Below are 22562 nucleotides of genomic sequence, written 5' to 3'. Positions count from 1 at the left end.
AAGTGATAATAATAACTGCTAGTGGTGGGAAATCTGTCAATTATCACACTTTATATATACAAGATAAGAAGATAATGTAATCAACTAGGGTGCGTTTCATAAAGTTGAAGTCTGACTAAAATCTGAAATATGAAATTTGAATCTGTTAAGTTATCGAATTATTAAATATTAAATTTGATATATTTGAGTATATATCACATTAAGACCATGTTTGATAACTCTATTCACGACTTACACTTAATAGATTCATGTTCAAATGTGCTCGATAACTAAAAATTGATCATCTAAATTTATTAAGTGGTACTGAATTTTCTAAACCAATTTGGAGTTGCGGTAATTTATTGAAAAATACTTCACCTAATAAAATTTTTAATAAAAGTGCTTATTAAGTGTTCAAGTACTTCTATATATATTGTCTGGATATATAGTTCAATAAGTACTTATTATATTGGATAATTTTTAATTTTTAAATATATTTATCTCTCTATTTGATTCATAATATAGAATAAGTGATTAAATAAACACAAAAGCCATTTTAAAAGGACCAAATTTTAGTTTTTGCTAATAGTGCTTTTGATACCAAAAATTTCACTGCGAAATTTATGAGATGATATTCACCAAACACCTTAAAAATAATTTTAGCATCCAAAATTGTTTTTTTTTTTTTTTATCAAAAGCACTGCATCTCCAAACGGAGCATAAATACTAAATTGAGTGATTAAACAGGCCGTCAGTTTCATGAACTGGTCCCTACGTTAGATTGAGAGGAAAAAGATAGCAACATGTTATTTGGATAGTAAATGATTTGAAAAAAATTCTTTTCTTTTTCATTTTTCCTTTTGGACCTAACGATTCAAAGGCAAAGAAAATTAATTAGGAATGTTTTCTTGAATTCACAAGCCGTAAATTTAATTAGGGATGTGGAGGAAAGGGATTAGTGAAATGTAAAATTCATATCAGCAAATCTGGAAAAAAAATAAAATTTTTTTTCATTTTTTCTTTCAAACCTAATGATTCAAAGGCAAGGAAAATTAATTAGGAATGTTTTCTTGAATTCACAAGCCATAAATTTAATTAGGGACGTGGAGGAAAGTGATCCTTTTCGTAGTGAACAGAAAAAATTCATATCAGCAAATCATTGATTCGGCAACTAACTTCTCTCATGACAATCTTAGGTAAAGTAAATTATGATTATGTTCTTAATATCCTTTTTCAGAGGATAATGATTAGGTGAACATGGGAAACATTTTGAAAGACTTTTCTGGGAGATATTTCGGGGGACACCGCACAAGGCAATGACAAAAAACACAAAAGTGGAAAATGCAGCGACAACTTTTCTTTTTCTCGAAGCAAATTAAATATCGGGTATATTTACCGCGCCTAACTGCGGCATGTTAATTCATATTATTTAACCTAATTAGCTTATTTTCATTTTTTAATAAAACAGAAGTCAATATTCTTAACACAAAAAAAAAAAAAACCAGTTAGAAATCATTCTGCACGGTTTGCTTTACGAAGATAGTTGCACCAAAAGCAGAAAATATATCACAGCTAGCATATTTTTATTAGTTCTCGGAATTAAAGATGCCTGAATCGTAAATGATTAATCTTGTCTTTTTCTTATTTCTGGGTAGTAAATGATTTTCTTTTGTTTCTTTTTTCTTGAGAAAATACGAGTAATTATTAGGATCCATGGTCAGTAAAATGGACGGAGAGGTCTGGTCATCATTCACGTACGCTGGTTGTGGTTCTGTTTACTACCAGATGTTTTGGACTTTGGGTAGTTCTAACTTCTAACTGGGAGGCGCCATGAATGTCAGCACAATCCATCATATATCATATATACAATCTCTTTCTCTCGTACGCCATGTGAATGAAGAGTTATGACACAAAACATGACTTGACATCATCAGTTACTAAATTCCCTGGCGAGATAACTACAGTAGTAATCATTCGTGTGTCGTTGTTAACAACAACGCCGTATTCTCATTTCATCGATGTTTCAAAATAAGAGTCACCGTTTCAAATTTAACACGTGATTTCTAATCTGATCATTTAAAAAAGTAACATTTTGGAATCTCAATGCATATATAATAAAAAAATATTTTGAATTTAAAGAATATATATATATATGTAAATTCATCAATCCCACCTCATCATCTTCTATATATAATACACTAATTACTATGTTATCAAAAAAGGTTGAATTTCCAAAAATAGACTCTAATATTGGTACGCCGTGGAGGGAATACTAGCTTAGCTTGTGTGGTCGAGGTGCGTTTGCCCGCCATGCAATTTTGTTCACTCATATCAGGCATCCCTATGGACTTCTGGGAGTGGGGGGACGCTGTTTTTCTTCTGATTCATCATCAAAACCACTTTCCATGACAACACACAAAAATACAGTCCAAAATCGCACTAGCGTTACCGCCTTACAGAGACTAGAGATTTTTTTCGTCCTTTTTCTTTGTCGCCAAATATCCAGTGTGTTATCCAGATATTGAACATGCCCAGAATGCAGCGTCTAGTCCTAAGCGGTCTGGTTTTTAGATACATTTTAATTTGGTTGTTCCATCTATTTGGCCTATTCCGAATTTGTATAATAGGTCAAGATATGTAATGTCATAACTATAATTCCATTCCGTAGCAGGAAGAATTGGTATAATTAAGCAAAAGTGGCAATTAGGGGTGGGGTGATAAGAAAAGGATGAATGAACTTCGATGGATGTCGTCCCATTCCTATGATCACATGGTTGAGGGAGTCGGGAGAAGTTTGATACCATGATTGAATTCGTGGCCGAAGGGTGTTTGTTTAGGACCAAACCAAACCTGTACACTTCCAATATGTGCCAGGAAAGAACATGTGAGCAAATGGATGGGGCTACGTCGGTACATCAGGCTCTTACCTCAAACGTGTGGGATATCTATATAGGTTATTTCCAGTAACGTACCTTTTTTTATTGAAAGGATAAAAAATCAAAAAGTCCTCTATGGTACAGTTATTCTATATAAAAAAAGTCTCTTGTAGTTTTAAAAATAGCAGAAGAGATTCATCAGTTTCATTCACTAATAATACAAATAAAAATCGTCGGTTTCTGCAAGTTTGGGGCGAAATTGAAGAAGAGCAAAGGCGGTTTTATTAAGGTCTGAGGGGCAAAATAGGTATATCATATCAAATTTTGTTTAAAAAAAAACTATTTTTCGGAAGAATCACTCGCAGCTCTAGCGTGTTTACATCAAATGCGTTAGATCTAACGATTTTTGCCGATTTTTCACCTTATTTTAAAATCATAAGGTACCAACAAATATGATTTGATACCACATGGAACTTTTTTGTAGGATAACTATACCACAGTGGATTTTTAAAAAAAATTTTTTTTTACCCTTTTTTAAACAATAAAATTACAACAAACCACAACCGCATAAAAGAGCAACACAACAACTCACAAATTGTAAGAATTTGCAATTAAATAAAAGTACAATCTAAACTAGAAGCTCGTATATAATGAGACTTGAGAATTCACGATCTCTAATTTCTGAGTTAAAGTCTCATTAATAAGTGCAATTATTTATTCTAAACTTAATCCAATTTGTTTGCCGACGAAAACGGTTCTGTCCCGAGTTTATACATTTTTGTTTGGTGTGTATTTTGGAGCTTTTGGTGTTTTTAGTTTTTCATGTTTCGCATCCAAGGCTGCATTCTAAATTATACCAGAGGCTGCTTTACTCGTCCGTCATCCAAAGGCACAAACATACAAGCGTTTCAAGGTAAACTTGCAGATAAAAGTTTCAAGGTAAAATCCCATTTGTGATTGGCTAAGGCCAATCGCGTGTCGTGGTCACGTGACAATGGACAGAAGATTATTATCCTTTTCGTGAGTATACTTTTTGAGTAGGTCAAATTTTATTGACGCTTCGATAGCTGATCTTCTAATGAAATTTAGTTTTATTATTAAAAAAAATGAAAGAAAAGAAATAGAAGTCAACCCTCGAGGATTTGACATCCATCAATTTCAAGGTGCATCTCCGTTACTGATGCGACTGCCAAAAACGAAGTTCGAGCTGAGCTGTGGTTCTGCCGAGCTAGCTGGTAGAGAACCGGGTGGCCGTGCCGACCTGTAAGCAAAGATGCGGCGGGGTTGGTCCCCCGGAGCAACTCCGACGATCAAGTCAATAGAATCTTGGAATCGAAGTGAATATGTGCTCTCAAGAAAAAGCGTACCTAGCATCCTTGCAACGTGTTGTATTTATAGGGTCGAGGGTGGTAGTCTCCCAGCAGGACAAAGAGTCTTCCATAGCGGGACTCCTTCTAGGGCTCCGCTAACTAGTCCCGACAAGTTCGGGCGGCGCGGCCCACCAGGCCCGCTCATTCTTAGCTCGGCCAAGCTGGTGGGCTGACATATGACTGCCCCGAGCTGGTCATCAAGACGGACAAGCTCCTCTCTGCCGAACTGATACGTGGAGAGGTCGGCCTGACAGGTGAAGGGCAGAACCGATGAGATGTGGAACCCACCACACTAGCCCCCCTATTTTGGTCTAGAATCACCGAGTAGTCGAGGGAATCTAGGCCGAATTCCCAGTTCGTCGTGGGACCCTCGCCTGGCACACGTCCGAGTAACCGTCGCGTCGGTCCACTCACCTGTCACCTCAACCGTCACCACGACACATCACAACGGTTCCCGATAAATTCGAAATAAATGCGCGCCTCTTCATTTTCCCGCGCTATCGTTGCCTATAAATAGGACCCTCCAGGCGTCATTTTCACTCTCCTTCCTTCATTTCACCAGCTCGCTCCCTTTGCCTTCCAGTTCGCCCCTTCGTTTTCTCTCTTTCCCAGAGTTCATCCTGCTTCCAGAGCCTCGGGTTAGTTCGCGCACTTCTTAGATCAGCCCTTCACCCGATCTCCTCCTCTCACCAGTAAGTTCCCTTTTTCCTTTTTATGTCTTCCTCTTCTTCCGATCGTTCTGACGTTACTAGTTCAGCCATTGGCCGTAGGGTAGCTTCTCCTGATTTCGTAGATATCAGTTCGTCCACCACTTCTAGTTCTCTTCCTTCTTTTAGTTCGTCCGGGTCAGAGTTCGTCCCTTCCCCCATTTTGTCCCCTGCTAGAACGATGGGTTCGTCCGAGCAACCTATTGAGCCTCACGTCGGAGCTGCCGAACAGGCGGCTCCTGACCCAACGGCCGCCGGGGCTTCTAGGGGACCTAGTGGCGACTTTGGTGAGGTCGACACTATTTCTCCGGCCCTGGAGCAAAAAGATGTTGACGAACTGGTAGAAAAATATGAAATTCATGCCCAGTTTGAGCCTAGAGCCGCCCGTCCTGGAGAGGTCGCCAGCCGACCTCCTCCCGGGTTCGTGGCGATCTACAGGGACCAGCTGATGGCCGGTCTCCGTCTTCCCATTCCTCATTTTCTTTTCGAGATTCTCACCTTTTGGGGTATTCGTATAGCCCAGCATCCCAAACGCTGTTCGCTCCATTATAGGCTTCTTCATTCTCTGTCGGGTGCTTGAAATCCCCTTTTCCCTTGACTTGTTCCGAGCCTTCTTCCAGATGAAGGTCAGCGGAAAAGTGCCCGGGTGGTTCTACTTCGCCCGTCGAAGTGGAGCAAAAACCCCTACCCGCAAATTGTTCACGGGAGCTCCTTCATCTATTAAAGACTGGAAACCCCAGTTCTTTTTTGTAAAAAATCTTGGTCTTCCTCCCCCGACCTGGAGAGCGGAGACTCAAGTGTCTGACCCCATTCCTTCTCCGCTTCCAGTACCCGAACTTACTCGCCTACTCAACTCGGATATGAAGCTGAACGTGAAAGAGTTCAGCAACGCCCAACTCGGGGCCTCAGGACTGATCCGAGCTAATCCCTCGGATCCGTCTCCCGAAAACACGGCTCTTGCCCCGGACGAGCTGACCACCTGTAATACTCTTTCCCCTTGTCCTCTCCTTGCTCTTTTTAATTCGAGTGACAGCTTTAACCACTTGAGCCTTTCTTCTTTGCAGTGAAGTGATTTTCGCAGCTGTTGTCCATTGGGGGCAGCTCATCCATTCCCGCTCAGGCTCCTTCCAGTATCCCAGTCAGCTCGGCACCTGTTCCACCTGTCCAGCCAGCCCCTGCTCAGTCATCCAAAATCGCGGAGGCCGGGAAGAAGAAAAAGAAGAAGACTATCGCCAAGAGAGCTAGGGTGGACACGACCTCATCCCCAGCTCGGGGGGAGGGATCGACGCCCGAGCCTATCCAGCCCGATCACTACGGAGTGAACTCCGCCGAAGAGCAAGCCCGTGCTGAGACCCCTCCTAACTTGTGGCAGCGCCAGAGCACCCTACTCTTCAATCCCCAGACTCGGCTGGTCGCGCACCCACATCCCATGCACTTCTGCCCGCCATGGCAGCTATCCATAAATGACAGAGCTCAGTTCCCGGAGGTAGCTCGGCAGCTCATTCATGGGGCCATCCTTCCGCGGGACTACAACCTTGTAAAAGTCATGGATTCCTCCGACCTCCTGAACTACTACTATACCGGGGCAGCCCAGGTCAGTTTCTTCACTTCCTTGCCCGCAATAGGCAAGAAACTCCCTTACTATGGGCTTACCTGTTTTCTGAGATTGATTGGACAGGTAAACGTGGTTGGACCCGAGCTGGCCAAGCGTTACGAGAGCCTGCTCCCCCTGCTGAACGAAACGAAGGCGGGTAACGAGAAGCTGCAGAGCCAACACGAAGCAGCTGTGGCCGAAGCTGAGGGTCTGAAGAGGCAGCTCGCGCAGGTCCACACAAACTTCGAGCTGGAGCTGAAGAAAAACTCTGAGCTGGCCTCCCAGCTGAAGGAAGAGCAACAGAGGGGTTCCGAACTGGCTGCTCAGGTGGAGACGGCCAAGGCTGATGGACGCCAGGAGGGTGTGCGGGACTTCCTCAGGTCGGAGGACTTTAGGGGTGACCTGGCCATCTTGAATACCCCCGTGCTGCAACATGGATACTCCCAGGCCCTGAAGGAAGTGCAAGGGCTGGGTCTGCCCGGGTTCGATCTGGGGAAGTTTCCCAGCTACAACCCCCAGGCTGTGGAGCAGATCGATCGCCTGGTGGAGGGTTATACCCATGGGCGGAAGCTGGCCAACCTAGTTGCCGATCCCCTGCTGCCAGTAACCACTCCTGAGCCCGGACAAGAGGAAGAAGAGGGCGAGAACTAGAGTAGGGCCCTAGGATAGGAATCCGAACTGTTTGAATTCAGTTCGCTTTGTATGAGCCCTGCTCTTCCTTGTACAGTTTTCCTTTGATGAAATGAAAAGAAATCCCTCTTTTGCTCCACACTTAGTTGGATTCAAAATTTTCGTGTCATAATATTAAGTTACAATCTGTTATCGACCTCTATAAGCACGAGCTAACTTTTAAGACAAAATAACTTATTCCTAACTGAACATATCAATAAAAAACTTTTATCTTGGAACGACCTGGCCAGTGCGAGCTGGACTCCCTAACGGAAAATCCTCAAGTTGGAATTATGCCTGGTACGTGGTACCTCCTCCCCGCTGAGGTGCGCCAGCTTGCAGTACCCAGCTCGATCTGTCTCCTTCACCACATAGGGACCTTCCCAGTTAGGATCCAGCTTAGACGTACCCCGGGCTCGGCTCACACTATTCTTTCGCAAGACTAGGTCTCCTGGTTTGAAGTACAAGTGTCTCACCCTGGCATTGTAGTGCTGCGCGACCTGTCCCTTGTACTTAGCCATGCGTATAGCCGCTTCCTCCCTCCTTTGTTCGAGCAGATCCAAATTCAGCCGTAGCTCGTCCTCATGATCCTGGACTATAAAGTTCTGAACTCTACCCGAGGGAACACCGATTTCCGCTGGGATCACAGCCTCTGCCCCGTAAGTTAGGGCGAATGGAGTCTCCTCTGTGGCCGTTCGGGGAGTAGTTCGGTATGCCCATAGTATCGTAGGCAGCTCATTGATCCATCCAGTCTGAGCAGACTCTATCCGAGTCCTCAAGCCGTGCAGGATGGTTCTATTGACGTTTTCTACCTGACCATTGGCTTGAGAATGACCTACCGAGGTGAAGTGCTGCCTGATTCCGAGCTCTGCGCACCAACCCTGGAGGGAACTGTCAGCGAACTGGCGACCATTGTCCGAAATCAGAACCCGGGGTATACCGAATCGACAAACAATGTTCCTCCAAAGAAACTTCTGGACCGACCTACCACTGATGGTGCTGAGCGGCTCCACTTCTATCCATTTGGTGAAGTAGTCCACGGCTACTATCACATGTTGATACCCCCCAGGAGCTCGAGGGAACGGGCCCAGCAGATCAACGCCCCACTGGTAGAATGGCCAGGGGCTCTGGAGTGGAATCATCTCCTGAGTTGGGGCGTGATTGACTGGGGCGTGCAGTTGACACGATCGGCACCGCGCTACCAGTTCGGTTGAATCCCGGAAGATAGTGGGCCAATAGTATCCGGACAACATCCCCTTTTTGGCTAACACCCTAGGGCCGACATGATTTCCACAGAGACCCTCGTGTAGCTCACGCAAGATGTAGTCTCCCTCTGCCGATGTCACACACTTCAGCCATGGTTGTAAATAGGATCTCCTATAAAGCACTCCATCCGTTAGCACATATCCCCGTGACTTGAGGAGAATCTTACGCGCCTCTACCTTACTAGAGGGGAGCTCCCCACTGGTCAAATACCGCACTATAGGATCCATCCATGAGCCCACTGCCTGAATAACTGCCGCATCAAACTGTTCATATGCCCGATTTCGGACGACTTCCACTAGTACTTCCTTATTCAGCGCCCCCATCGAAGTGGAAGCCAGCTTGGACAGAGCATCTGCTCTCTTATTTCGGCTTCGAGGGACCTGCTCCAGTTCGAACAACTTGAACTGAGCTTTCAGTTCATGCACCTTGGTGACGTACCTTCTGAGTGGTTCCTCTTTGACTTCATAGTTTCCTAACACTTGATTCACTATCAGTTGCGAGTCGCTGTGAACTTTTATCGCCTCGGCTCCCAACTTCCGAGCAATTATCATCCCTGCGATTAGGGCCTCATACTCGGACTCGTTATTGGAAACCCTGAAGTCGAATCTCAGGGCATAGGCCAGCTCTTCCCCCATGGGGCTGGTTAGGAGGAGTCCGGCTCCACACCCTTCCTTGCTCGACGACCCGTCTACGAACAATGTCCAGGTTGGAGCGGTTTGCCCTGTCTTTTCGGAAACCAGCTCAACAACTCCCCTGGCTTGTCCGGCCCTCGCGGGGTCTCCCCTCTGCTCGTCCCTGGCTGATTTGGTAGCCTGTGTGGCCTCGGCAGCTTCTACGACCAGCTCGGCCTCAGCTGCGTCTCCGGCCAACTCGGCTTCTGATGCCCTGGTGGCCTGCGGGACCTCATCAGCTTCTTCGACCTGCTCGGCCTCAGCTGTATCTCTGGTCGGCGCGGCTCCGGACGTCCTAACGGCCTGTGCGACCTCGGCAGCCTCTTCGGCCGATTCAGCCTTACCTGTGTCTCCGGTCGACTCGGCCTTGAATGCCTTGACGGCCTGTGCGACCTCGGCAGCCTCTCTGGCCAGTTCGGCCTTAGCTGTGTCTCCGGTCGGCTTGGCCTGGACTCCCGGTTGTTCGCAAGAGACCCCATCCGCTATGAAATCTGCTAAAGCCTGGGCCTTAATGGCCGTGCGGGGTTGGTAATCGAGGTCGTACTCGGACAGCTCTACGGCCCACTTCACCATCCTCCCCGATGCATCAGGTTTGGAGAGAATTTGCTTCCTGGCCGCGTGAACTAATGCCAGAACGTAACGCTCGATTGCAGCGTACCTTGGCTCTGCTCCTTGCAGAGCTCGGCTCACGTAGTACACGGGCTTTTGAACTTTGTCCTCCTCCCAAACTAGCACTGCACTGACTGCCTCTTCCCCCACTGCCAGGTATATAAATAAGGTTTCCCCCTGCGCGGGGGAGGTCAGAGCTGGCAGCCTGGCTATATGGGTTTTTAGCTCGTCGAAAGCTTTCTGGCACTCGGAGGTCCATTCGAACTGGGGACCCCTCCTTAATGCTTTGAAAAAAGGCGAACCCCGAACTGCCGATTTGGACAAGAACCTGTTTAGAGCCGTCATCCTGCCAGCTAACCGCTGGACCTCCTTTATATTTCGAGGGGGGCCATGTCGACGATGGCCTTCACCTTGTCGGGGTTGGCTCTCACCCCGTCCTGTGATATCATATACCCAAGGAACTTGCCCGACCTGACCCCGAAGGTGCACTTCTTGGGGTTCAATTGCATCCGCGAGCTCCGTAAAATGTCAAAAATTTCTCTAAGGTCGTCGATGAGCTGCTCCTGAGTTCGGCTCTTCACCAGCATGTCATCCACGTAGACCTCCATGTTTCGGCCGATCTGATTTTGGAACAGCTTGTTGACCAGCCTCTGATAGGTCGCTCCAGCATTCTTCAATCCAAAGGGCATGGTGGTGTAACAGTAGGTACCGTATTCGGTGATGAAGGCAGTCTTCTCTTGGTCCTCCTCGTCCAGGGCTATCTGATGATAACCTTTAAAAGCATCCAGAAAGCAAAAAATCTTGCACCCTGTAGTTGAATCTACCAACTGATCGATGCGAGGGAGAGGGTAACAATCCTTCGGACAGGCTCTATTCAGGTCGGTGAAGTCCACGCACATCCGCCAAGCTCTGTCCTCCTTTTTGACCAACACAGGGTTGGCCAGCCAGGTCGGATAGTAGATTTCCTTCACAATCTTGGCCTCCAACAGCTTGCCTACCTCCTCCTTGACGACCTCATTTCGTTCGGGCGCGAATTTCCTTTTCTTTTGTTTCACTGGTCGGATGTTCGGGTCTACATGTAACCTGTGAACTGCTAGTTCGGGAGGAATCCCGGGCATGTCGTCTGCACTCCACGCAAAAATCTCGGCGAACTCCTCCAGGAGAGACTCCAACGCCCTTCGCGTCTGCTCGCTTAAGCCAGATCCGGCCCTGACCGCGCGGTCAGGTCGCTCCGGGCGAATGGGCAGCTCGATCAAGCCCTCGTCCGTCTCCAACCTCTCCTCCTTCTCAACGGGCTCCCAGGGTTCCAGGTAGGCTGCTTGGGCTACCAGCTTCTCCTTGCCTTTGAGGGTCGCAATGTAGCAGGCCCTAGCTACCTCTGGGTCCCCCAATACCTCTGCTACCCCTGCGGGCGTGGGGAACTTCATGCTAAGATGTAAGGTCGAGCAGATAGCTCGTAGTGCGTTAAGGGTTGGCCGTCCTAGTATCATGTTGTAGGAGGACGGCTCCTTTACCACCGCAAAGTTCACCGGGACAGTCCGGCACCTCGGAGACTCTCCTACAGTGACCATGAGGGTTATCATTCCCTCTGGCCTTACGGCCGGTCCGGCGAAGCCTATCAAGGGTGTTCGGACAGGGATGAGCTGCTTATCTTCCAGCTGCAGTTCTCGGAAGGTCTTGTAGTACAGCACGTCGATGGCAATCCCATTGTCTATGTACACCTTCTTCACTTTGTAATTGCACGTTACGACCTCTATTACGATGGCCTCATGATTGTTAGAGGCAAGAGGTACCTCGTCCTCAGGTCCATAGACAATCTCCTCGTATATCTTCAGCCGTTTGCTCGAGCTTTCTCCGCTGGGAGGGGGCGGTTATGCCGCCGAGCTGTATGACTATCCCCCCCAGCCGGTCCTCCGGCGATGGTGTTGATCACCCCAGCCAGGTTCTGAGCCTCTTGCTCGGGAGTTCTGCCGCGAGGCCCTTGAGGTCGGTTCCGGGGATAGCCCGGGTTTTGTTCTGGTTTGGGTCTCGCCCGTCGCTGGTCAACCCGCTCGTCCCGTACGAACTGCCCGAGGTGGCCTCTTTTGATCAGCTTTTCAATGTCTTTTTTGAGGTGATGACAATCCTCCGTGTCGTGCCCCACATCTCGGTGGTATGCACAGTACAGGTCCTGATCCCGTCTGCTTCTGTCCCCGGCCAAGGGTCGGGGAGGTCGGGAAAGTCCCTCCTGCTCCATCACCGCAAGGACCCGAGCTCTGGGGGCCGTGAGGGAAGTCCAAGGCTTATCTCCCCCCAGGGGCCGGCTTCTCGGCGGATGGTCATAGGTATTCTTTCGCCCCTGGTCACGTCGCACGTCTCCCTGGTCGGTGATCCTTCGGCGTTTGTCATCCCTCTGCCTCTCCTGCGCGCTTTTCAAGCGATTGGCCTCCTCAGCATTGGCCTTCTCGTGAGCTCGGTCCAGCATCTCCCTGACTGACTTGGGCGGTCTCTCCACGAGCTCAGTTTATAACTTCTGCTTCCGCAGCCCGTTAATGAAGGCAGCCATGACCACCTTGTCGTCTCGGTCGCGGACCTGGAGGGATTCGTTATTGAATCGCACCATGTATTCGCGCAGTGACTCCTCAGCCCTTTGCTGGATGGTCATGAGGTGAGCGGTGCTTTTAGAGAAGGCTCGCGAAGAAACGAACTGCGCGGAGAACAGTCGTGCGAGCTGGGTAAAAGACCGGATCGATCTGGGCGGAAGTCCCTGGAACCACTGCCGGGCCCTTCCCTCTGGGAACATCGGGAAGGTCTTGCATCTGACCGCATCCGCGGCCGTTTGTATGCGCATCTGCGTCATGAACACGAACAGGTGGTCTTCCGGATCCGTAGTTGCGTCGTAAGGTTTCATGTTTGGAATTTTGAACTTCGCGGGCAGTTGGTAGTCCTCAATATCGAGCACAAAGGGGGAAGCAATGTACCTGTCCGCCTCGGGGTCCAGCAGTAGGTCCAGCTCGTCCTGCACCTGTTGTCGCTCCTTCAGGGGAGAGAGCCTCCGGACGGGCTCCGGGGGTTCAGTTCGGGAGTTTTTGAGAGAGGGTTCTACGACCTCGACCTGCTCACGTGTGAGTTCCCGGTGCGCCCGCTTGGCCCCGAGCTTGGGACTCCCAGTTCGGGATTCTGACAGGTCGGCTCCCTTGTCCTTAGGTTCCTTGTTCGGATGACCTTCTGACTGCCCTTTGAGGTAGTTCATGATCGCCTCGAAGGTGGGCAGGTTTTCCGCCACCGTCTGAACCAGCTGTTCAGGCGGGATTCGTGTGGGCCCCGCCCCTCCTTCACCAGGTGTTGGATCCCGAGTGGAGTTTTGGGGGCCACTTCGCTCGGTCCCCTTGGATCCGCCAGCGTTCCTCTGCGACCTAGTCCTCGGCATGATTCGCAAAGAAGAGTAACGTGATTCCCACAGACGGCGCCAATTGATGCGACTGCCAAAAACGAAGTCCGAGCTGAGCTGTGGTTCTGCCGAGCTAGCTGGTAGAGAACCTGGTGGCCGTGCCGACCTGTAAGCAAAGATGCGGCGGGGTTGGTCCCCCGGAGCAACTCCGACGATCAAGTCAATAGAAGCTTGGAATCGAAGTGAATATGTGCTCTCAAGAAAAAGCGTACCTAGCATCCTTGCAACGTGTTGTATTTATAGGGTCGAGGGTGGTAGTCTCCCAGCAGGACAAAGAGTCTTCCATAGCGGGACTCCTTCTAGGGCTCCGCTAACTAGTCCCGACAAGTTCGGGCGGCGCGGCCCACCAGGCCCGCTCATTCTTAGCTCGGCCAAGCTGGTGGGCTGACATATGACTACCCCGAGCTGGTCATCAAGACGGACAAGCTCCTTTCTGCCGAACTGATACGTGGAGAGGTCGGCCTGACAGGTGAAGGGCAGAACCGATGAGATGTGGAACCCACCACAGTTACATATCTTGTTCCATTACTACTTTTTCTTTTTCTTTTTCTTTCTCTGCCCTTAGCATAAATCAGTGCGAATCGATTTACCGACCATTTCAAAATAAAATTGGTAATTTGAAACCGGTAAAGTGGGATTTGATACAAAAATTGGTATGAACCGAATTGAAATTCGAATATAGTACGGAATTGGTAACTGGATTCTCAATTTAGTAACAATCTATTTCGAATTCAAATATGATGGTAAAATGGGATAAGGCATCGTTTTGCTTCTGCTTTTATTTATCAAATTAGTTTTTCTTTAATGGTCAGGAAGATTCTCTTTGAAATCTCTCCCGTGCACTAGGTCGGCAAGGTTTGATCTAGTGATTCTAGTATATCACACAAGAAATATAGTCAAGTATTTCTTGTTTTTAAAAGTTTATAGAATGCATTAGTACACCCAATTTCCTTACAAAAAAATTTACCAAATTAGTCTGCCGAATTATATATTACTATATAAGTAAAGGCTATAATAGTAGATACTAAATAGTGTTATCATATACCTATACTAATATAAAACTATGTACTGTATAGTATTTTAATATTTGTGATATAACTATAATAGTACACTCACTATAATACATATTCTTCTTATATATAACTAGATAATAAGCGTAGTACTAAATATTAAACATAATTAGTAATTATACATTGATTCGTGTTGATTGCCTTTGAATTGGGCATTTTTTGTGCTTTAATTAGACTAATTGGAGGAACTTGGTTATTGATTTACCTACCCAAAAAAATTGGTTATTGATTTATTGTTTTTGGAATAGTTGATAGTTGATTTTTTTTCATTATTTGAGTTGTTTTCGTTTTTTTTTTATTTCTTCCCTCGAAAACAATATAACCCATTTTCATTACGATTTCCAAATTCAATTCAGAAATAAAATGAAATTAGTTACCCCCAATTTGAAATTGAAATAGATTTAAAAATTTAGAAGTCAAATAATCAAATTTACCAAATTCAATATACTGCGATATTCGATTATGCACCGTTTCTCACCCTGACCCCCTACTTAGCCATATCTTTTTTAGTCAATCATCAACAGGACCAAGGAGCCTTGCTACTCCTAATCTGACTTATATTAGGGAAGGTCTTAATTAGATCAAGGAAACTAAAGGGAGAGGATCCTACGTTTTGATCAAAAAATTGAATTCTATTATAAGTGCAGAGATTTGAATCCTTGACCTGCACTTTTTGTTCACCTATTGGCCAAGTCTCTTAATAAGAGTTGATTCTATTTAGCCATATCATTGTCTTAATTGTCCCGCTTTTGCTTAGCTTTACAGCCTTACCGGGCACATGGAACATGGTCACACTAACGACTGCCTGTATAGATTGGAATGTCATTAATTTGTCATTTCTCAAGGTACGTAAGAGCTAGCGCAAAGACTCTTAATGATAGAGAAATTATTTCTAGGTAGATGATTAGATTTATGGCCGAATGCAATCACTATCTTTTCTTTTTCTTAACATTTTCCCATTTCCATCTTGCGTAGGCAATTGATCTTTTAACATGTCTTCTCAATACTAATATTTGGGTCAAAAGATTTTATGCTAATATTTTCACAAAGAAAGTACGGTAATTTTGGATTTATGTAGTTTTTACATATTGAGAATACGGTTTATAAAAAAAAAAATCTTTTTGCATGAATGAGTTATGTGGTAGTTATTAAGCACCGAGGGCACAAGTAGTTGTGAGTTGACATTAACGTCTAAAAATTAATTTCAAATTTAATAATTCTTCATACTGCACATTTTGATGATGATAATATAAATGAAAAAAAAGTCACATTGCAGCTAAATATATAACTCATAACTGCAGATTAATTTTTTGTCACGATGAATCTGGCAACTATTCTAACACATCTGGCCTTTTTCCATTTATAGGGTAATACCCTATTAAGTATGTAATCAAGGAATTAAAAATAGGCCAAGTTAAAAATTTTAACTTGCTTGGCGAATTATTTTATAACCACAAAAGATGTTTATAGCGAAAAATAAAAATAAAAAGTCTATAGTTGATGCTTTTGAGTAACTATTCACCCTTTTAAGATTGGGTTGATTATTCACTTGATTTCTATATTATACATATATGTAGCAATTCTACGTGTTTTAACTTTTATAAAATATAAACATATGTCTTTCGCTCATAAATTAACTTGCCGTGTAATAAACCCGAAAATTTCAACTTTCAGCGCTCCTCTTGTAATTATGCGGGGAATTATTGTTGTTGGATTAAGTTGGGAGAGTTACCAAATAGCTTAATTATAACTGGAATACAATTTATGGTTGAAGAGTTCTTTAAAAAAATTTTTTGATCGCGATATACTTTTCTTATTGCCTTTTTTGTTTTATAACCATCATTTTATCTCACATATATCAAACTACAAAAATACTGCTCCATAATATTATTTTTATTTTTTAGAAAAAATCTTCCATCCCAACGAACTAGAAAGTACTATATAGTTATTCAGTTTGGATAGAGGAATTTGATAAAAATTTTTAAATTCACCCAAATCACTCTAGTTATTTGTCTTATTTAAAAGCATTTGAATTTATAATTCACTAATTATTGAAATACATTTTAAACACTATAATAATTTATGATTTACAAATTCAAATACCTCTTAAATATTTTAAATAATTAAAAATTTTGAAACGATTTCAAATCATTCATTAAATCCCTCTATCCAAACGCAAACTAAAATAATTTTTTAAATAATCGTCTATCCCAACAATCTAGTACTGCCAATCTTGCTACTTTGCTTATTATTTATTTTTTTTTTCTCAACCTTATTTTACTTGATTAACATGTCTTGTCCTCTCTCTCTCTCTCTCTCCCCTACGATGCAAACATCTGTATTACTCTCTCATGGTTTGATTTGATCCTCTTGTCCTCTCTCTCTCTCTCTCTCTCTCATTCTTCCCCCCTATCTATCTTTATTGCATGTAATTGTGCTACTAACTCACCAGTCGCCACCCAACCCAAAGTCTCTCTCCTCTGCTCCTCAGTCCTCATTTCTTTTTATGCCAACACCAAACTTCAAAAACAAAACAACCTCCTCAATAGAGAAAATAGTGGAGCAACAAAAGCCCCGGCCAAGTACTCCTACTTACTCTACCATCCCATACCGAATATTTCTCTCTGGAATGATGGAAGAGCCAGTTGAGCTGCTCACGAGGACACCTCCTGTGCTCTCCCCCTGCACCAGCGCCAAAAGAAGAAGCACTTCTAGAACCACTACAGATTCCAACTCACCCGAATTTGAGTTCTGGAATATGCTCCGAAACCCGTCTTTTCCCCAGCCCAACCTTCTCTCAGCTGATGAGCTCTTCTCTGACGGTGTCCTCCTCCCTCTCCACCTCCTCAATAACCATTCCTCCGACGACCCACCCGACCAAAAGCCATCATCCGCCGACCCACCTGAAACTTCAGGGTCAGACCAACCCGGGCCCGGATCGAGACCCGATGTCTCTAACGTCTTGTCTGCTTTGTCAGCACCCACATTCACTTCTTCCAAGCGGTGGAAAGACATTTTCAAGATTAGCGGTGACCGGAGAAAGTTAGAGGATGATAGTAGCCGGAAAGAAAAGAAGAAAGAGAAGAAAATCGCAGGTGGTGGAGGAGGGCCGAGTAATGGTGGGGTGAGCGCCGCGGCGGAGCTGAACATAAATATCTGGCCATTCAGGAGGAGTAGATCCGCCGGGAACGGCGGAAATAGGCCGCGGATGGCGGGTGCCGGTGCAACTCGCAAGGTGAGTAGTGCGCCGTGCTCGAGGAGCAACTCAGCCGGTGAGTCCAAATCTAGGAAACAGTGGCCTAGCAGTCCAAGTCGAGGTGGGGTCCACTTGGGCCGGAGCAGCCCGGTTTGGCAAGTCCGCCGCGGTGCTGCCGGTGGCGGGAAGGGAGCCGCCGCCGACATCGTGGCAAGGAATGCTGAGAAGGGTGCTAAAAGAGAGGTTAGCAATGAAGCTCGCCGGAAAACGTCTGTTGCCGCCGTGTCAAGCAGTGGCGCAGCCAAGGCAAAGGCCTTGCATTTGAATGTTCCGATGTGTATTGGTTATAGGAATCATTTGAGCTGTAGAAGTGATGAAAATAGTGCTGTTGGTTGTGCGGCTGAAGGGGCCGCTGGTCTTGGTGGTGCTCATAGAGGAGGAGGTGGCTCCGACGAAGGTGTACGTGGCAGCAGTAATTTATTTAAAATCCGAAGCCTCTTTACCAAGAAAGTGCATTAGCACTTTCCAAAGATAATTGCCGATTTGCCATGTTACTATTTTAATTGCTTCTTGCCCCCCCAGCCTACCTTCCTCTTTTGTAGTAATTTATTAAAGTGCTTTTTTTTTTAGACTCCATGTGTATCTATTAAAGAAAAGTTATAGGCAGCTACTAACCAGAGCTCCTGCTGTTCAATTTTAACAGTAGTGTATTATTGTAAATTATTATTAATTTTTATTGAGAGTATTATGGGATCGATCGACAGCTTTATTATTAATATACAGTGTACAGGCTAAGTACTCAGTATTTATATAATTATAGAATTTGTAATAGCCTAATACTACTACTATTAATCTTTTTGGAGCAAATTTGTAGTAATACTTGTCTTTTTTTTTTTTTTTTTGAGGTTGTGAGAATAGTGGCGTTCAATTCTTCTTGCGGAAACATGTCGTAATTTTGTGTGGTTGTGGGAATATTTTATTTATTAACAGTTGAAAACGGATATATATATATATATATATATATATTCTCCAGAGCATATATTCCTAGATTTTGTCGTCAACTTCTTTTAACATCCAAATTAAATTAGTTGTGCATGTAGTCCAAAAAAAAAAAAAAGGGTACTGTCACTACGTGTCAAGGAGGAGATGTGGGAAAACTAAATGCAGCTATTTCAGGAAGACTATTTCAGGAAGATTACTGTGTCAAGCAAGGTGAGAAAATCTTGATGTTACATTGCTTGGGGCCACAATGGTTAAGCGACTCCGATCCTGTTTTGTAGTGTAGTCATTGTCAAGGTTATTGTGGTGTGTAAACCATCAAATGTACCCAAATCAATTATTGGTTCCATGTGCAGTTGACGAATAATGCAAGGAGGCTTAATGCTACTAGCTGGTAATTGATCATCTTGGGATGTAGCCAATACGAATTCGTGGTTCGGTTGATTAGGATGAATCACTTCCTTTTAAAAGATCATATATTCAAATTTTACTGTAAATGTGAGAGTTGTGTTAGCAGATGATTTGTAAGAATGGCTGTAAGTAATTTATAGAGATATTAAGAGAAACCTCATGGGATGAGGTTTCTCTTAACATCACTTGGCACTTTTAAGGTTTAAAAAATATCACTTATTTTCTTTACTTTTGTTATCTGTGTAAGAAAATTTTTAAAAATCCTAAATTACCCTTTCACTTGCTAAATAGAAATATTTCTAAACCACTTTATTCACTTCAAGAAAACCATCAACTCAAAAACAATCTCTTATAGTACTACCACATCACAATGCTATACCCCATAAAAATATAAATTTGAAAAATAAAAAAGATATTTGAAAAGAAATACACTTGTATCAATTTAATTCTATATGCTCAAAACCGATTTCTTATGAATTTATATTTTTTTTCTAACAACTTCCCAACCATTGCTCAAACTATTAAACTGTACCAATCATTATAAAAATAAACTCAAAATAAGCAAATAAATCATACCCCACTTTATCATAATCACAAAAAATAAAAGGCAAACAAAATTTAATTTATTACTATAATTTACAAATAAAATATTGCATTGTCATCCAAAAAATATGAGTAAGAGAGAATGATGAAGAAAAGGGAAAAAAGAAAAAAGTGACTTTTGTTTCTTTTTTTGTTTTTTGCAATTTTGAGCTCCATTTATTTGATATATTGTGAATTATGTATCAACTGAGGGTTAATATAGTCTTTTTACAGTTACTAGGAGGAGGTAAGTGATATTTCTAAAACCTCAAGGGTGCCAAGCGATATTAAGAGAAATCTCAGGGCAGGTTTCAGATATTATCCCTAATTTATAATCCCAAAACATGCCCTAGCTCGTGAGGAAGAAATAGAAGAGATCGAACATCATAAGACAGAGTAACACGTAGCTGAGAAAAAATCATAACACACTTGCTGCGCAGCAGCAGCAGTAGTATGAGGAGTTGCAATTTCATGCATCAGAAAACGAAAGTGTACCCATCCAATGCCAGATGATTGGCTTTCGGCTGTCTGTACAGCATGGAACATGGAAACCGCTTGTTGCTGGAACATATATGGTTGAATTCCATGGAAGGGATGATAATTGAGTCTCTTCTTTTATTTTGTAAGGGTTTCTAGGATCTCAATTAGTTCTGGTTTTTGTTCACTACTCTTCTTGTACACTATTATACATGTCTTCGTATCAATTTCTATCGTACAAGTACAATAATTTGTACTTACCCCCCTACACTTTCCCCATGAATATGTCTACCATACTCGACAACAGTCATTCATGTGAACTTGGATGCACTATGATGACCCATATACCATTACTCAACCGGAGTAAACGAGTATGTGCATCGTCTAGTAAATGTTAAATGCCTCGTCTAAAAATGAAAATGTACAGCGTTTAGCATACAGTCTTCAGAGATCTGTTCTTTGATATCTTTGCATGTTTGATGGCGTAGCTTCTATCGCGTTATTAGTGCAGATTTTAATGAAATTATGATATTTTATTCAAAAAAAAAAATTACTTTTTTTCTTTACGGGACCATCTCTAATTGGGGAGGTTCGAGAATTCATAATGTGAATTGGAAAACGACATCACGCCATGGGGAATGGGGAAAAGAAAAAACTAGTAGTATTTGAAAACATGGGAAAAACCGAGTTACATTTATACCAAGTTACAAGGTCACCATAGCATCACATAATTAGACTCCATTCCATAATGGAGCTTCAGTTTGGCTGCAGAGATAATTCAGTTACATGCGGGATGGTGGTGCAAAGACTGCACGTCTGATCTGATGACAGTTTTCTGAGCAAACCTTAAAGAAGGCACGAGTCACATGATGAATGTAATGCTGTGGGAGTCCCAATACCCTCTTCTCTTCCTTCATTTATTCATTCTAACTCTTCATTTCCTTCGATTCCCTGATGATCCCTGCATCTGCTTCATAGACTTGAGTGTGTGTGTTCTACGAGGCAGAAGAAAGCCAGAAATTCGCAGGTAAGATGGAAACATTCTTCAATGAACTTGACCTGTGTATAATTATAAGCTTTTTTTGTTCTGTCTTTGACAAGCGCGAATTCACCTCGTCACAGATACACGCAAGCTGCCTTACTATTTACGCATGCATGCATGCGCCAGAGAGCATCAATGGGTAATGCCTGATGGATCATTCATAACTTGAAAGATACCATCATAAAGGCGTCCCTCCACTTCCAACTGTTCTCAAACTCTAACTAATTTCTCCTGTAGTGTAAATTAAAACGAATGCACGACGCGTAATCTTTGTTATTCGAATTTGAAATTATTAACACACGCACATGCAGATTCAACAGTGTGTGAAAAAGAAAAATCACAGGTTATTTACGCTGATAATGTAAAAAAGATTAATCGAGAGCTTCAAACTCTATGGAGAGTTACTAGATTTATAAAGCATTTCTTTTCCGCTTTATTCTTTTTTGTTGTCAGCCCAGAGGCCAGTTTGTTGATCTAAAGCAATATTATGGAGCAGTATGCATATTGTGACATTGATAGAAATAGACCTATTCTGGAGGGCCGAATTAGAAGCCAACGACATGCTATGATCGAAACCGGTAATTCTTTTCTTCTGCGTCACAAATAGCTATTGTAATTAGATATTTACAGAATGGGAAACAAGATTTAAAAAATATATATATATGTTGCAAGAAGCCCATTAATTGCTACAAACCCCATTTGTCTCTCTCCCCAGTGATCCTAACAATGGCTGAAGCCCATCAGAAGTTTACAGGAGCTCCTTCGAGGCCACTTGCCATTCGGAACAGACTCACTACGTCCATTTATAAGTGAAAGTGAATTAAAGATTCTCCTTTTCCACATGGACATATCTTGACAGGGGCGCAGTGAGTCTAATTAAATCGAACACTCTATTATTCAAATTTTTTTGATTATTTTAACAAATTTGAAAATTTGTTTGCACTTGACTTGTTTATTTGCCGAACCAAATTCGAACGAGCTTTCTATCGAGTTTGAATACTATCGAATATAAGCGTTGTTCAAATTTGATTTGACTAGCTGACGAACCAAATTCAAACGAACTGTTACCAAATCATGTTTGATGTAAAGTTAAAATTTCAGGCAACTGATATGAGTACGTACAGAATATAAATTCTGTCTTCATAGTTGGAACCTTTTTTGTGCTTCTAATTTTCAGTCGGATCGAGATTCATTTTTTTTTATATATAATCTACTAACCAACAGCTGCACCATGCGTCTGGTCACTACAGTCACTCAAGTATTCGTAAATTAAGACAATGGTGGGACAATCCGCCCGCTCCTGCTGGCTTGGCTTAAAAGGAGAAGAATCTAAGCAACCCAAGTGTGCAAATTCCAACATTTTTTGGTTCGTTTAGATAAGAACAAATTATTTGAAAAATATATATATCTGAAATAATATTATGACATTTTTTGCCATGTGATGTAATGGTGTTTACAATTTAAGCAAAACAAATTTAGATTTTTCTTTTTTGGGCAAATCTTGACAAGCAAACAGACCCAATGTGCATGGGGGAAAAGGGCCAAGCCCAAGCATTTAGGGTCTTTCGGGCCAAAATTTATCCTGGGCTTGCCAACAGACTTATCACGCCGTAA

General features: G+C 43.4%; 2 protein-coding genes across 2 annotated transcripts; one reads left to right on the top strand and one right to left on the bottom strand.

The window, feature by feature from the left end:
* Positions 1 to 7461: 7461 nt before the first annotated feature.
* LOC140014719 (uncharacterized) lies at positions 7462 to 10086 on the bottom strand. The gene has a single exon (XM_072065824.1). It carries the CDS (start codon positions 10084 to 10086, stop codon positions 7462 to 7464), a length of 2625 nt encoding a protein of 874 aa, XP_071921925.1.
* A 6485-nt stretch (positions 10087 to 16571) lies between these two features.
* LOC113710600 (uncharacterized) lies at positions 16572 to 18192 on the top strand. Its single transcript, XM_027233703.2, has one exon. The coding sequence runs from the start codon at positions 16748 to 16750 to the stop codon at positions 17954 to 17956; it is 1209 nt and encodes a 402-aa protein (XP_027089504.1). The 5' UTR covers positions 16572 to 16747; the 3' UTR covers positions 17957 to 18192.
* The last annotated feature ends 4370 nt before the right edge of the window (positions 18193 to 22562 follow it).

Source organism: Coffea arabica, chromosome 9e (genome assembly GCF_036785885.1).
Source record: "Coffea arabica cultivar ET-39 chromosome 9e, Coffea Arabica ET-39 HiFi, whole genome shotgun sequence".
Classification (NCBI taxonomy): Eukaryota; Viridiplantae; Streptophyta; class Magnoliopsida; order Gentianales; family Rubiaceae; genus Coffea; species Coffea arabica.
The sequence above is the reverse complement of the archived record's forward strand: the minus strand, read 5'-3'. Positions and strand labels throughout refer to the sequence as shown.